This window comes from Helobdella robusta, assembly GCF_000326865.2.
Source record: "Helobdella robusta unplaced genomic scaffold HELROscaffold_86, whole genome shotgun sequence".
Classification (NCBI taxonomy): domain Eukaryota; kingdom Metazoa; phylum Annelida; class Clitellata; order Rhynchobdellida; family Glossiphoniidae; genus Helobdella; species Helobdella robusta.
The window spans coordinates 307,870-324,069 of record NW_008705495.1 but is presented as its reverse complement, the minus strand read 5'-3'; the positions used below and the strand labels follow the sequence as shown (position 1 = coordinate 324,069).

General features: G+C 34.7%; 2 protein-coding genes across 2 annotated transcripts; both read left to right on the top strand.

Moving 5' to 3' along the window:
* Nucleotides 1–2,895: 2,895 nt before the first annotated feature.
* HELRODRAFT_126878 (hypothetical protein) lies at nt 2,896–3,701 on the top strand (the record flags this gene model as incomplete). The annotated part of the gene is made up of 3 exons (XM_009032699.1): nt 2,896–3,024; nt 3,157–3,327; nt 3,630–3,701. Coding segments are annotated over 3 exons (372 nt in total), but the record flags the coding sequence as incomplete, so codon positions are not given.
* A 5,900-nt stretch (nt 3,702–9,601) lies between these two features.
* HELRODRAFT_90633 (hypothetical protein) lies at nt 9,602–10,574 on the top strand (the record flags this gene model as incomplete). The annotated part of the gene is made up of 3 exons (XM_009032665.1): nt 9,602–9,698; nt 9,974–10,147; nt 10,459–10,574. Coding segments are annotated over 3 exons (387 nt in total), but the record flags the coding sequence as incomplete, so codon positions are not given.
* Between the last annotated feature and the right edge of the window lie 5,626 nt (nt 10,575–16,200).

Below are 16,200 nucleotides of genomic sequence, written 5' to 3'. Positions count from 1 at the left end.
ACAAAGAAGAGCAACCGGAAGGTGATGTTGTTGTTGTTGGTGCCGCTGTTGCTGTTGTTGTTGTTGGTGCTGCTGCTGTTGTTGTTGTTGGTGTTGCTGCTGTTGTTGGTACTATTGTTGTTGTTGCTGTTGGTGGTGTTTTTTGTGGTATAATAGTTAGAGGCGCCTGGTTCAGCGCTGCCTTACTTAGTGACCGAGTTCGAATGCAAAGAGATCCCAATCTATCATCCATAATCAGTAGGTGTGATGAGTTGGCTCTTGCTGGTGCGCGCGGCGTGCGTGCGTGTGTGTGCGTGCGTGTGTGTGCGTGTGCGTGTGTGTGTGTGTGTGGGTGTATGAGAAATAATGCCACACTGTTGCTACTTTAACATCATCGCCACAACACAACTATCGATTTAGAATCCTTTGACCAGTTGCTGAAAAACTACAACGGCCAGACGGACGTCAATCACATCCTGCCCCCCGAAACTGTTGATGACATAATTGGGAAACTTGTCGCAAGAACAGCCCAATTGAAGGTAGGTGTGTTTGTGTGTGTTTGTGTGTGTGTGTGTGTGTGTGTTTACTTGTTTGTGTGTTTATGTAGGTACGCAAGTATGGGTGTTTGTGTATGTGTGTGTGTATGTGTGTATGTGTGTGTGTGTTTACTTGTTTGTGTATTTATGAAGATATGCAAGTATGTGTGTTTGTGTATGTGTGTGTGTGTTTACTTGTTTGTGTGTTTATGAAGGCATGCAAGTATGTGTGTGTGTGTTTACTTGTTTGTGTATTTATGAAGATATGCAAGTATGTGTGTGTGTATCTTTACTGGTTTGATAAGTAAACCAATTGTGAATTGTGTGTTTGTGTGTGTTTGTATGTTTGTATGTATGTCTGTATTTTGAATTTCTCTATAATTTATTGCCTCACATTCATCTATCAACACGAATTTTCAGAGAAATTAATAATGACCATGGATTAGAAAGTGTCATATAAACTTTTGCATGTTATAAGCGTTGAAGGATGACTTTTTTTTGGGTAAATGCTGTGGGGTAAACTCCACGAAGGGTGATTCATTTCTCTATACTATGTAATTCTCACAGCAGAAAGAAGCTAGCGAGTCAGATAGTGCCAATCCGGGAGTTTCAGAAGAGGTAGTTTAGTCGCTATTTCGATGGACATTGGTGACGTCACCGGTGACGTCACAATGTTCTAATCATTTTTTAGAGAATGATGGAAATAAAGAACGTCATCGTCGTAATCAGCATCATCATCATCGTCATCATTATCGTCATCATCATCATTATAGTCATCATCATCATCATTATCGTCGTCATCATCATCATCATCGTCGTCATCATCATCATCATCGTCGTCGTCGTAATTATCATCAGCATTATTACCATCATCATAATCATCATCACCAGGAGGAATACACGCTGATAAGGAACGAGAGAGGTCTTGCCTCACAGAAGTATCAATGCAAGATGTGTTACGCACCTATTGGTGTCTGTTAGTGTTGTTATTGTTGTTGGTGTTGTCATTGTTGTTGTTGTTGACAATGTTGTGGTGGTGGTAGTGTTATTATGTTGTTTTTGATGATGCTGTTATGTTGACGCTGTTGTTGTTGAATGTTGTTGTTGAATGTTGTTGTTGAATGTTGCTGTTGATGTTGTTGTTGAATGTTGCTGTTGTTGTTGTCGTCGTTGTTGATGCTGCTGTTGAATGTTGCTGTTGATGTTGTTGTTGAATGTTGCTCTTGATGTTGTTGCTGAATGTAGTTGTTGTTATTGAATGTGGTTGTTGTTGAATGTCGCCACACGCACCACCACCACCGCAACCTACTTGCAGTCTTCGGTAAGGAGCGCTCCTGCTCATTCGACGGCTGCTACTACTGCACCGAGTGTCTCCAGCAGAGTGAGGCCTACATTCCCAGAAAGATTGTTTACAATTGGGATTTCAGGCATTATAAAGGCTGGTCTTCTGTCTGTCTGTTAATCATTCATTCACTCATTCATTCACTCATTCATTCACTCATTCATTCACTCATTCATTCACTCATTCATTCACTCATTCATTCACTCATTCATTTATTCATTCATTCATTCACTCATTCATTCACTCATTCATTCACTCATTCATTCACTCATTCATTCACTCATTCATTCACTCATTCATTCACTCATTCATTCACTCATTCATTCACTCATTCATTCACTCATTCATTCACTCATTCGTTTTTTCATTTATTCAATTATTCATCCATTCATTATTTCATTCGGCTTGTCATTCACTCACTCCCTCACACTTTTATTCATTCACAAATGTTTTGATCAATTAAAAATGTTCAATTGCGGTTTAAAGTTAGTTGGTTGGTGGCTCAACGGTTTGGATCGTTAAGTTGTCTGTTTATCATGTCGTAGTAAGCTGGTTCGAGCGCTTATGATTCCTTGCTCTTATCCTGTTGAAGAATCTTCTTTCGTTTGCTGGTATTAAGCGGTGGGATGGGAGCGCGGTGGTTGGAACGGTTGGTCTTACACTGCAGTGACCGTGTTCGAATGCAAGTGAATCCCCGAATCCCCGCTTAGTTGATACCAGACCTCTGTATATTGTTAATTATTGTTATTGTCATTTAATTATTGTAATTTATGCATTACGATGTTTTCTATTTATAGTGTCCAATAAAAATTATGAATACCTAATGAGCAAGAAGGACACGCCCCTCATTAATATTCAGAACCTCAACCCCAGCCTCTATGATCACGTGCCTGCATTAGACGATTGCAAAGTTAGTTGAGTGACTGATTTACTCTTGATTGATGGATGGATTGGTTGGTTGATCTCAAACTGACATTTATACACACACACACCACACACACACACACACGCACACACACACACACACACGTACAGATAGCCCGCACCAAACTTCGTTCTTTGAAGACTTACCTTCAGACATGCAGATCTGAACTTTTGAAAGAACTTCACAGACTTCTGAACGGCCATGAACACCTCTACCAACATGTTCACCAGTATTCAATTGAGGTTGGTTGAATGAATGGATGAATGAATCCAATCAATCATCCAATTAATCATTCAATTTATTAATCAATCATTCAATCATCCAATTAATCAATCAACTAATCAACCAACCAACCAACCAACAAATCAATCAAGGACCTGGTCTCAGTTCCTTCTGGTTCCCTGCTAAAAACCCTGAACAAGAGCATAACCTTTGCGGTGGACCACGTAAGGTCGTGCCCCCTGTGCAGTCAGAAGGGCTTCTACTGCGAGATCTGTCGGGCCGATAAGATCATCTACCCCTTTGAAGTTGACAATACAGTTAGGGTTGGTAGTTGCATGTGTGTTTGTGTGCGCCTGTGTTTGTGTGTTTATGTGTGTGTGTGTTTATGTATACGCCTGTGTTTGTGTTTGTGTGTTTATGTGGGTGTGTGTTTGTGTGTACGCCTGTGGTGTGTGTGTGTCTGTTTATGTGTGTGTGTTTATGTGTGTACGTGTATGTGTGTGTATGTTTATATATATATGTGTTTTAAATTAAAAGTCACAAATTATTTATTATTATAATTAATATTAACTATTATTATAATTAATATTAATTATTTTTATAATTGAAATAATTACTGTTTCAGTGTCCTAGCTGCAAAGCCCTCTACCACGCCTCCTGCAAAACGCCTCAAGTTTCCTGTCCGAAATGTCTGCGATTGGCTACGAGGAACCGCCTGACTCCTCCCACTGACAGCCCTCTGGCCAATCAGCTGTCTCGATCAAGTGCGGGTGACATGCAAGGAAGCATAAATTTCACTTTTAATGCCGCTAGTCAAGATAAACAGATCAGGGTCTGATGGTGAGGATGATGATGATAAAGGAGAAGAAGATGGTGGTGAAGTAGAAGATGATGATGATGGTAATGATGAAGGAGAAGATGATGAGGAAGGAAAAGAAGAAGATGAGGATGATGATGATAGTGAAGGAGAAGATGATGATGATGGTGATGATGAAGAAGAAGATGATGATGACGACGTCGCTGATGATGATGACGACGATGATGATGTTGATAAACCTGACGATGATGGTGTTGTTAAACCTGATGATGATGACGACGATGGTGATAGTATTCACATTGTTGAAATCATACTCCGCTAACTTACGAATCTATGCTACTACTGCTACTGATTAAATTGATGATTACAACCATGATGTTGATGATGAAATTATATAATTGTGATAATGACACTTTATATATATATATATATATATATATATATATATATATATATATATATATATATATATATATATATATATATGGAAAGAGAGAGAGAGAGAGAGAGAAAAATGCAGACTGTCAGAAATGCAATTATTGCTGTGATTTCATTTATATATGTATTAATATATATATTTGTGTTTGTGTGTGTATGTGTGTGTGTGTGTGTGTGTGTGTGTGTGTGTGTGTGTGTGTGTGTGTGTGTACATATATATCTGTACTGTACATATGTATATATTGATATTTCTGTTCTGTATGAACACTTTTATTACGCAACGGACATAATAATTGAATTGCGCGCCAATCAAAGATTCTTATTATTAAATTTTATTTTCATTTCCATTAACTTCATCAATACATTTGTTTGTCTCTTGTTTCTTTTTTAACTTAGTAGTCATAATTAAGTGTTAATTTATATTATTATTATAGTTATTATTTCTTTTATTATTATTATAGTTATTATTTCTTTTATTATTATTATAGTTATTATTTCTTTTATTATTATTATAGTTTTTGTTGTTGTATTCGGGTGATTCGGTGGCCTGACGGTCTAAAGTGCCGGGTTATTGAAGTTGCAGTTACCAGGTTCGAACGCAGAGAAGATTCCCGCCTGTCATGTGCAATGTTTCTCTCTTCCGCGCGGCCACGAGCCTATTCATGTCTGTGAGTGGGTCGTTTGAACTTTTCATCAGAGATTGACCTTTGACATTTGACTTTTATCATTATTATTATTGTTATCATCATTTATTTATTATTATTATAATTTATTATTATTATTTATTATTATTATTTATTATTATTATAATTTATTATTATTATTTATTATTATTATTTATATCATGATTATTTGATGATGCTCATCGAACAAACATTAGTTAACCATGCCTGCATTAAAAATACTACCACGTACTTCACACGCACGCACGCACACATATACGCACACAAACTCAGACATATATACACACATTAGTTAACGAGATGTTTCGATTGTGTGTTTGTGTGTGGTATGTGTTTGTATGTTGCTTGTATGTGTGTGTGTATGCGTTTTTTTGTGTGTGTGTGTTGTGTGTGTGGTGTGTGTGTGTATCTGTATTTGACATTTGTGTAATTGGTATGTTGTTTTGTGTGTGTGTATTTTTTGTATGATATTTGTATGTGTGTAATTTGTGTATATGTATGTAATTAGTCATCTAATCATTTGTACATTTATGCCATATTTGAATGTAGTTATTTATTTAGGAAAGTATTTTGTAAAGTAATGCGTCCGCGCGCGTGTGTGTGTGTGTGCGTGTGTGTTTGCATGTATGTGTGTATATGTGTGCGTGTGTGTTTGCATGTATGTGTGTGTGTGTGTGTTTGTGTGTTTTCTTTATATCAGACGGAGATTTACAATACTATGCAGTCAGTCAGTCGATCAGTCATAAAGCAAATTAATAAAGCGATGTTAGGGATGATGATTAAAAAGTGATGACTATGTTGAGAAGAAGCTTAGTGATAAAAGTAGATAGATAAAAGTAGTTAGATATGTAAAATTAGTGGATGGATCGATAGATAGATAGATAGGTAGGTAGGTAGGTAGGTAGATAGATAGGTAGGTAGGTAGATAGATAGATAGATAGATAGATAGATAGATAGATAGATAGATAGATAGATAGATAGATAGATAGATAGATAGATAGATAGATAGATAGATAGATAGATAGATAGATAGATAGATAGATAGATAGATAGAGAGAGAGAGAGACATTTTACAAATATTTTTTCAACATACATACATTCTTACATACACATACACGCTAAACACACATATATTCATACATATATATCAGATGTATATAGACACAGTTATTGTTTATTACATGAGATTGCATTACACAACTTTGATCTTACTCTTTTTATTATAATGTTTTCTTAGATTTTTTTTATAAAATTTTGTCATTATAATGTTTTCTTAAATTTTTTAATAAAATTTATTCAATTTACATATTTACTATTAGATTATTGTCTGTCTGAAACCCAGACTACCATGTGACACGCCTGCATATAATGTTGTGACTTCCATGTACTGTACACACATAATGCGTCGTGTGGTGTTGAAAGTAAAGTCAGTTCTAGTTCTCGATATTATTATGGTTATTTTTAATAAATCCCTGCGTGTGTGTGTGCGTGTGTGTGTGTGTGCCTGTGTGTGTGGATGATTGTGTTAATATTAGCCTATATGTTTTTATTATCATCAGTATGGCATTGTATGTAATATCTTTTTGTCAATAATCACCATCAAATCAATCTTCTTCGAACTCCAACCAAGACTCAAATATCATTCACACACACACACACACACACACACACACACACACACACACACACACACACACACACACTTATTTAATTATTATTTTTAGACTTTTTCCTATATTATTTCATCCTAATTAAAATTATTATGAACCTATATATATATGTATGTATATATGTGTATATATATATATATATATATATATATATATATATATATATATATATATATATATACACTTTTGAAAAACAATTTAATTAGCACCGATATAAATATTCTAATGATGATATATGTTCATAAAACACATTTATTTATTTATTTGTTTGTTTATATCTGTGCCTTACCATAACACTAATATTTAAACATTAATTATGTTAATTTATTATACATGCTGATTGAATAAATTATTTATAATATATTTCATTATAAAGATCAGCTATTATAACGGGTTAGTGTGTGTGTGATGAGTTGAGTTTCTAATGTTACGCGAAGATTTGTATTTAGGCTAAAGTCCTCAGAGATCCTATTCTCATTAAAACTAGAATAAAGTTAATTCGAATGCTGTGATACTTAATTTGAAAGCAAATGTGAAGTATGAATAGATTTTTCCGAAGAAGGATTGGGTAAAATCTATTTCTGTGTATGAATGATATTGTATTCAATTTAGCTGTTTATATGTATGCATTTATGTATATAACATAACTTTGTATGTGTCAGTGCATGTATGTTTGTGTGTATGCAGTATATTTGTATGTTTCCTTGTTTGTTTGTATTGATGTATGTATGTATACTCCCATACATACATGTTGAAGAGTTTACCATGTTGAAGAGGAAAAAATAGTTATTAGGTTATATTATTATTTTTTATATGTTTGTTTGTCTAGATGTATTTATGTATGCATGCAAGTATGATTATAAGTTTGTCTCTATGGATGTGTTTATGTGTGTATGCGGCGTGTATATGTGTGTATGGTTATGAATGTGGAAAAATAAATGTTCAAAGAGAAGTTAATTAGTGAGGAACTAAGCAAAAAAAATTTTCCAATTGTAAATGCAACGTTAAAAGAACAATGCAAGTTTCGTGACGAGTTTGCTTCGTGAGACATTCGTTCCAGAGTCTTCAGAAAATTTTCATCATAATTTGTCCTTTGTCTCTTCTGGTGAATATGATTTGATTGACGAGCATAACTATCGTGTAATGTTGAACGTCTTTGTTGTATTTTTCAAACATTAAGACATTACGTAGCTATACGGTACCTGTCTTTATTGATCTACATCCATGTTTTGTGACAAACAAAATATCTGAAATAACTGTTGTTGTTTGAATTTTATATTATGATACAGATTGCTGGCGTTTGTATCATAGAGGTTGTAACAAAAACAGAACAAGGCAGTTGAACTAAGATTTTTGAAAATTTTGCAAGTTCAACTCCTCAAAAAAATGAAAATGACAAGTGATTTAGTCATTAAAATTAGTAGATGCTCTCATGTTTGGCAGATGATGACGTTGGTCCAGCTAGCAATATTACTTCTACCAAGAAGTGTTCCCGTCCTGGGTGATCTCTTTTTGAAATGCCCATTAAATGACGAGAGCTCCGTCGATTCCTGCTGCTCAGATGATCCGGATTTGATTCTGAAGAATGTTGAATCGGTAAAAATGTGCGCAATCGAATGTAGTCGACGTGACGGAATCAACAACTCACTCAAGAATGGAACATCCACAAGACCACCTGTTCTCTATCCGAATGTTACTTACCGAAAAATTGCACCCAACCTATTTAACGTGGTCATGCATTACCTGTCCTTCAACACGTCCCTATTCCCGAATATCCCCAATGCGTTTGTGAAGTCGGGCGTCGGATCGTGTTACGGCTTCAATTATTATACGCTGGCCTCCTCCAGAGAATGTCATTTGTTTGGAGTCAGAGGGGAGTACAACGTGACTGGTAGTAACAACTGTTGGTTCTATCAGGTAGTCGTTCGTTCTATCAGTTTGTTGTTCGTTCTATCGGTTTGTTGTTCGTTCTATCGGGTTGTTGTTCGTTCTATCGGGTTGTTGTTCGTTGTATCAGGTTGTCGTTCGTTCTATCGGGTTGTTGTTCGTTGTATCAGGTTGTTATTCGTTGTATCAGGTTGTCGTTCGTTCTATCGGGTTGTTGTTCGTTGTATCAGGTTGTTATATCAGGTTGGTGTTTGTTAGATTAGATTGTTGTTCAGTGTTTTGAGTTTGGTTAGATTTTATAATGAAAAATTAATTTTACTTTCACACGAATTTTATCCTTCTCAGAAAATTGACGCGGGAGTTCAAACGTGCACCAAGAAAGGTTTGTAAAACCATCAACTCATTCATAAAATTCTCAACAGCATGCAAATTTTTCTGAATAAGTCAAAAAAAAAATTCACTTTTCAATTTATAGATTCAAAATCTATCTTTCAAACAACCAAAACTTGTATTCGAACTTTAAGTTCCGACGGACTGCAGTGATGTGGTAGGTCCAGTAAACAGCAGCAACAACGGGGTATATTGGATCCAACAGAGCCCCTACGTATATCCGGTGTATTGCTACTTCGAAGATACTGGACAAAGATATCTGGTCGGCATTAACTCAGTTTAATTATATATATATATATATATATATATATATATATATAGCTATTGTTATAATGACATTATTATTATTGTTAGTTCTAATTTTCAGAGGTTTCAACAACAGAAGCAGCAAACACAAACACACGTAAGTCCAAGGATCGCACACACGGTATGTGACAGGCGGGATCTTTGTGCATTCGAATTCAGTCACTGCAACAGAAGAACTAGGCGCCTTATCCGTTACGCTATCTCGCTTCCATTTCACATTATTTTCCATGTTGATATTTTTGTCTTTGGTTTCTGGTGATAATTGAAGATTTCTTTCTGATGAGAGGACTTTTAAAATAATTCTTGCGTACAACTTGTTCATTCAATTTTCATCATTTGCAGAGAATCAATTATAAATTCATTGTAAGAATGTATAAGTCCATGCCAATGATTACATCACTAAAAGGTCTTCCAACGACGTTTCGACGGCTCCGTAGATTTTTACAGGACATGGCTGGAGTACGAGGGTGGGTTCGGTGATCTGAAGGGAGAGTTCTGGCTTGGTTCGTTGATTAACGTTTAAAAAATCAATTTGCCAATATTTTAACAACCGTTCAATGTATTCTGTTTATAAATTTTGACTATCGTCTATCGGTCTACATCGGCCATCAGTTGAATTCAGAAACTCTTCTTGCTAAGCATGGCGTACTATCAGAAAATAATTTTTTTAAATTTAAATAACTAAATTTCTCTAACAGTCTTACAGCGTGTGTTTATTCACTAAAAGAGATTTACATCGTAAGGATTTTAATAAAATAATCCGGATCTGATTTTTCAGGAAACCGTTTCATAAGTCAGTACACTTCCGGCAAGGGTAACTTCACGTTGAAGGTTATCGCTGTGGCCTTTGACCTGACGAGGGCCTTTGCCTACTTGTACGACTTCAAAGTGGCTGAAAGTAGTTTGAAGTATATGATTGGGTTTTCATCGTGTGGCGGGAACTACACCAATCGTTAGTTATTTATTGGAAATCCAGTTTTAGTCCTAGTGACAAAAGGAAATTGCGAATTTTTGAAAATTTTCAATCTAATTTTTTAATTTATAAATTTATTCAGAAATAAATCAAGAAATAAGCATACAGAGAATTTAAACGTTTAAAACAATTTGACAAATATGAAAATTTTTTATATCTTTTCAATATTATTAAACATTATCAACATCGTCGTCATCATTATCATCATCTTCTTCTTCTTCACCAATCACCATCATCATTTTCGTCTCCATCATCGTAATCTTCTTCTTCTTCTTCATATTTCCCGTCAGCTTGCTCCATTCATAACAATCAGGCATTCTCGACTTGGGACAGGGATAATGATGCCGTGTCGTACAACTGTGCCGTGACATTCAAAGGTCCGGATTTATGCTTTATTTTACTTTAATGTATTTACTTTGACATTCGTTCGTTCGTTCGTTCGTTCGTTACTTCGTTCGTTCGTTCGTTCGTTCGTTCGTTCGTTCGTTCGTTCATCCATCAATCCATACATTCATCCACCCGTTCATAAGTAAATAATCAAAAACAAGGGGCTTGGTGGTACTACAACTGCCACTACAGCAACTTCAACGGCTTCTACTACACCGGCGGTAAGCACAGCCGATTCGCTGACGGCTTGGACTGGAAACAATTTAAAGGCTTCTACGAATCGATGAAGATGACCTGGATGATGATTATTAAAAGTGGATGATGGTGATAATGAAGATGATGATGGTGATGATGAAGATGATGATGAAAATGTGATAATGATGATGAAGATAATGATGATGAAGATAATGATGCAGTAAGTAAGGATGACATTTATATTAGAAAGAATAAATATAATTATCAACAGAAGTTTATATTGGATGTTGAACTATTTAACGACACTTTTGGCAAAATGTTCATAAATCTTCAATCTGCAAATTTCATCATTTCAGAAAAATATTGGAAATATTGTAAAATTGTATCTACGCTAAAATCGGACTCTAAATATGTCTTGATAGGCAGGTTACAGGCAGAGAAAGTGAAGTCGTAAATGTGATTGATGTAACCACTTGGATTAGTTTAGTGTCTCTAGTACCTGTTGGTATTCAAATAAACGTTTAACAGAGTTTGCCTTTGAAGTANTTGTGTTCGTTTATCGGAAATTTAGAACCTACGGATAAACGAACACTTGACGATTGTTGGAAGCTACAACACTGGTGCTGGAAATATAGAGATCTTAGAAGTTTTAACATCGGTGTTGGTAGTTACGAGAATCAACGTTACGACAATATATTTTATTATAAAGATCAGCTGTTATAACGGATTAGAGTGTGTGTGATGAGTTGAGTTTCTAATGTTACGCGAAGATTCGTACTTAGGCAAAAGTCCTCAAATAGTTATTAGGTTAAATTATTTATAATATATTTCATTATAAAGATCAGCTATTATAACGGGTTAGTGTGTGTGTGATGAGTTGAGTTTCTAATGTTACGCGAAGATTTGTATTTAGGCAAAAGTCCTCAGAGATCCTATTCTCATTAAAACTAGAAGAAAGTTAATTCGAATGTTGTGATACTTAATTTGAAAGCAAATGTAAAGTATGAATAGATTTCTCCGAAGAAGAAATGGGCAATTTTTTTTTTCTGTGTATGAATGATATTGTATTCAATTTAGCTGTTTGTATGTATGCATTTATGTATATAACATAACTTTGTATGTGTCAGTGCATGTATGTTTGTGTGTATGCAGTATGTTTGTATGTTGACTTGTTTGTTTGTATTGATGTACGTATGTATGGGTGTTTGCAAGTATGTTTACCTTATTGATGAGGAAAAAAATAGTTATTAGGTTATATTATTGTTTATATGTTTATTAGTATAGATGTATTTATGTATGTATGCAGTAGTAAGAACAGTTCACAACATGTCGTGATGGCTAAATCAACATACCAAGCAGAAATTATTTATTCATGCATATATACAAAGTAAATCAAAAAATACTAAAAATTATATAACCAAATTAAAAAAAAACTCGTAAACAGTCAACATTTGATATATAAATAGACATTAAAAAAATTGTTCAAAAAAATAAAATTTAAGGCGACAACGAAAAAAAATTCAGTATGCTTTGTTGGTGTGGGGGTGTGAAGCAAAAACAAACACATAACAAAAAAATAGTAAAAAGTCGTAAGAATAGTAGTCAGTCACCTACCTACAATTAAATTACTCACAGGGCCCTAGCTTACTTATAATGATTAACTCATCTCACCTACCTACAAATTTGTATTTCTAAGTTTTATGAATTTTACACGTTCCAGGCATTGTATTTTACATATTTTAACGTTTTCATTTTACTTGAAACTTTATAGCTAATGTTAAGCCCTAGCCTACCTACGATTGTTCAACTCATCTCAATCCCTAGCTTACCTATGAATTAAATTAAAGTCCGGTAAAGAAAATAGAAAGTTGAAGAGAAACATAACAACAACGACGACACCAAATGAATGGATGTTGTGCATGTGTGTGTTGTATTGATGTGTGTGTGTGAATGTGCGCGTGTGTACTCTCCAGAAACTTCTTCACTACGGATGAACCTCCATTGCACCGACCATCATCTGACACGCATCCGTGAATTTGACCGGATAATGAAAAACACTAAATCTGAAAAACAAATTAATTTTAATAAATAAAAACCAAGCCATTGGAAAAAAAGCAATAGGCAACTTATTGAGATAACAATCCACTCCAATCACTCCAAAACATCCCAATCCTTAGGTCAAATTCGAGTACTTTCTATGGTACGAGGGCAAAAACAAATCTCCCATTTGTATTTATTATTATTGTTAATGCTTTTATCTTTGAATTGTCATCGGAACGATCATCATGAGACCACCATCTGAAACGTGCTGTCGCCCACCACAGCCCACCTCTCATCATTCTGTAGACAAGTTTTTTTATTAGCGTGTTGGTAAATCAAGGAACAAAGGGACGAACGAATAAAAGATTAACTGAATGATTGGTTGCATGAATGAGTGAATGAATGAATGAAATAAATAACTAATTAATTAATCAATAATTTAATAAATGAATAGAATGAATCAATTAATTAATAAATGGAGACAAAATTTGAAAGATTGAGTGATAAAATAAATAACCATCACGCTCATCATATGTAAATCATCATCAGACCACCATCTGAACGTGCTGACGCCCACCACAGCCCACCCTTCATCGTTCTGTAGACAAAATTGTTTCATTAGCATAGTAGTAAATGAATGTTAGTACAAAGAATTGGTTAAATGAATGAATTAATAAATAAAATAAATCAATTAATCAATTAATTAAAAAATAATTTGAAAGCTTGAGTGATAAAATGAATGAGAAAAATAAAAAAATACTAAACTAAACCTTACTTCGAAAATCGTCGTTACTGTACTTTATTGCACCGACCACCATCATCTGGTCAGCACACTTCAGAGTGTCAGTCGAACAGCCAACGAGCTGATTCTTCCTACACCATCATCATCATACGTGAATCATCATGAGACCACCATCTGAAACGTGCTGACTCCCACCACTGCCCACCTCTATCATTCTGTAGACAAAATTTTTCATTAGCGTAGTAGTAAATGAATGTTAGAATCTTAGAAGCAAAAAATTATAAAATGGAAACAATGGCAAATAAATAATATTTTAAAATAATGAAGAAAGTAAAATGTAAAAAAAACTTACCGTCGTCCATTCGACAAAGGCAGAATGTTGAATGCGGTTCGGTTCCTACGTTGTCCTCCAAAACTGGTGCCAGTCCTCCTCGAGATTGTTGTTGAAACACAGCCCCGTGTCGATGGAGAAAGATAGAGAAAGAGTAGATTCTCATCAGAAAGCTTAGCGGTGCCTGCATCTCAAATTGCTTAATAAAAATAATCCTATCTACCTATTCAATTACCTTAGCTAATATATATTAAATTATTAATGGTACGATAGTCGAAAGTCCCCCTTCATTCTCCCTCCTTGCACAGAGGTTCACCGACAGCCAGGGCACCGGATAGTAAACCATTGCCGTGCGGATAGTAGACTATTGCCGTGCGGATAGTAAACCATTTGCCGTCCGGAAGCCGTGCGGGTAGTAGACTATGGCCGTGCCGCATAGTAAATCATTACCGTGCAGATAGTAAACCATTGCCGTCCGGATAGTAAACCATTGCCGGTTCACCACTGGCCACCAAGGCTTACCTCTGACAAGGGACTTCGAAATTCAGAGTCTATCGGCTATCGTACCCTCAACTTACCTATTCACTACAATTAAGCCCTAGCTTACCTAATTTTACAAAACTCAAGAGCCCAATTCATTGGCCTTTCGGCACCCACCCCACCACCTACGTAATGCCTTGGGCTCCAACTTAGTAATAATAATATAAAACTTAAACCCTAAATCTATTCATGAGTATGTGTTACAACGTAGCCTTAACTTACCTATTCATTACATTATGGTCCTAGCTTACCTAAAATTACAAAACTCAAGAGCCCAATTCATTGGCCTTTCGGCACCCACCCCACCACCTACGTAATGCCTTGGGCTCCGACCTAATAATAATAATGTAAAACTTAATAATTAACCTACCTATCGATACACTTACGGCGTTTTAATTTACATTACAAGATTGTTCCTAGAATTACATTATTGCCTTTAACTACCTATGAAATTAAATTACTCTCAACCTTAGTAATAATAAATTAGAATGTGTAATGAAAATAAAATAACGCTCAAATACTAACATATGTGTTTATGTATATATTTGTGCGTGTGTGTAATACGCTGATGCGTGTAATGTGGGTGCAAGAAAAAATAGAAGCGATAAACTTACGCGCCTACCTATTCAACTACATTATTGTTGGATGCTTCCTATCTATCCTACCTACAATTAAAATTATGCCTATCTAACCTACCTATATAGCTACGTAATGTAATTGTGTGTATGTGTGTGTGCGTGTGAGCATTCTTACTTAATGTTAAATTACAGAGAAAAACAGAGAAAAAAGAATAAAACGTATCCCAGCCAGGCGTATCTTCTTTGCCACTAAATGAACGAACGTAGCCTGTCATCTTCCACGATGAATTCCTTTGGAAGCTTCAACCTGAATAAAATGGATGAAATGGAAAAATCTTATTTATTTGACTAATTTAAATGAAAATAGAAAAACGAGCCGCGGTGAATTCCGCCGGAAAAGCCAGCCAACTGGCCAAGAAAGGAACCGCAAAGAAACCGTAAAACGAACCCCAGCCAGGCGTGCATTCTTTGCCACTGAATGAACGAACGTAGCGTGACATGACAACTATTCTGATCATCCACAATGAACTCCACTGGAAGCTTAAACCTGAATGAATGAACCTGAATGAACCTAAATGAATGGAAAATCTTATTTAATTAAAATGAAAATAGAGAAACGCAAAGAAGCCGACCGGTCGGCAAAGAAAAGAACCTCAAAGAAAGGTATCTATATAGGATTTATGATCTATATAACTCTATATAACTCTATATAACTCTATATAACTCTATATAACTCTATATAACTCTATATAACTCTATATAACTCTATATAACTCTATATAACTCTATATAACTCTATATAACTCTATATAACTCTATATAACTCTATATAACTCTATATAACTCTATATAACTCTATATAACTCTATATAACTCTATATAACTCTATATAACTCTATATAACTCTATATAACTCTATATAACTCTATATAACTCTATATAACTCTATATAACTCTATATAACTCTATATAACTCTATATAACTCTATATAACTCTATATAACTCTATATAACTCTATATAACTCTATATAACTCTATATAACTCTATATAACTCTATATAACTCTATATAACTCTATATAACTCTATATAACTCTATATAACTCTATATAACTCTATATAACTCTATATAACTCTATATAACTCTATATAACTCTATATAACTCTATATAACTCTATATAACTCTATATAACTCTATATAACTCTATATAACTCTAT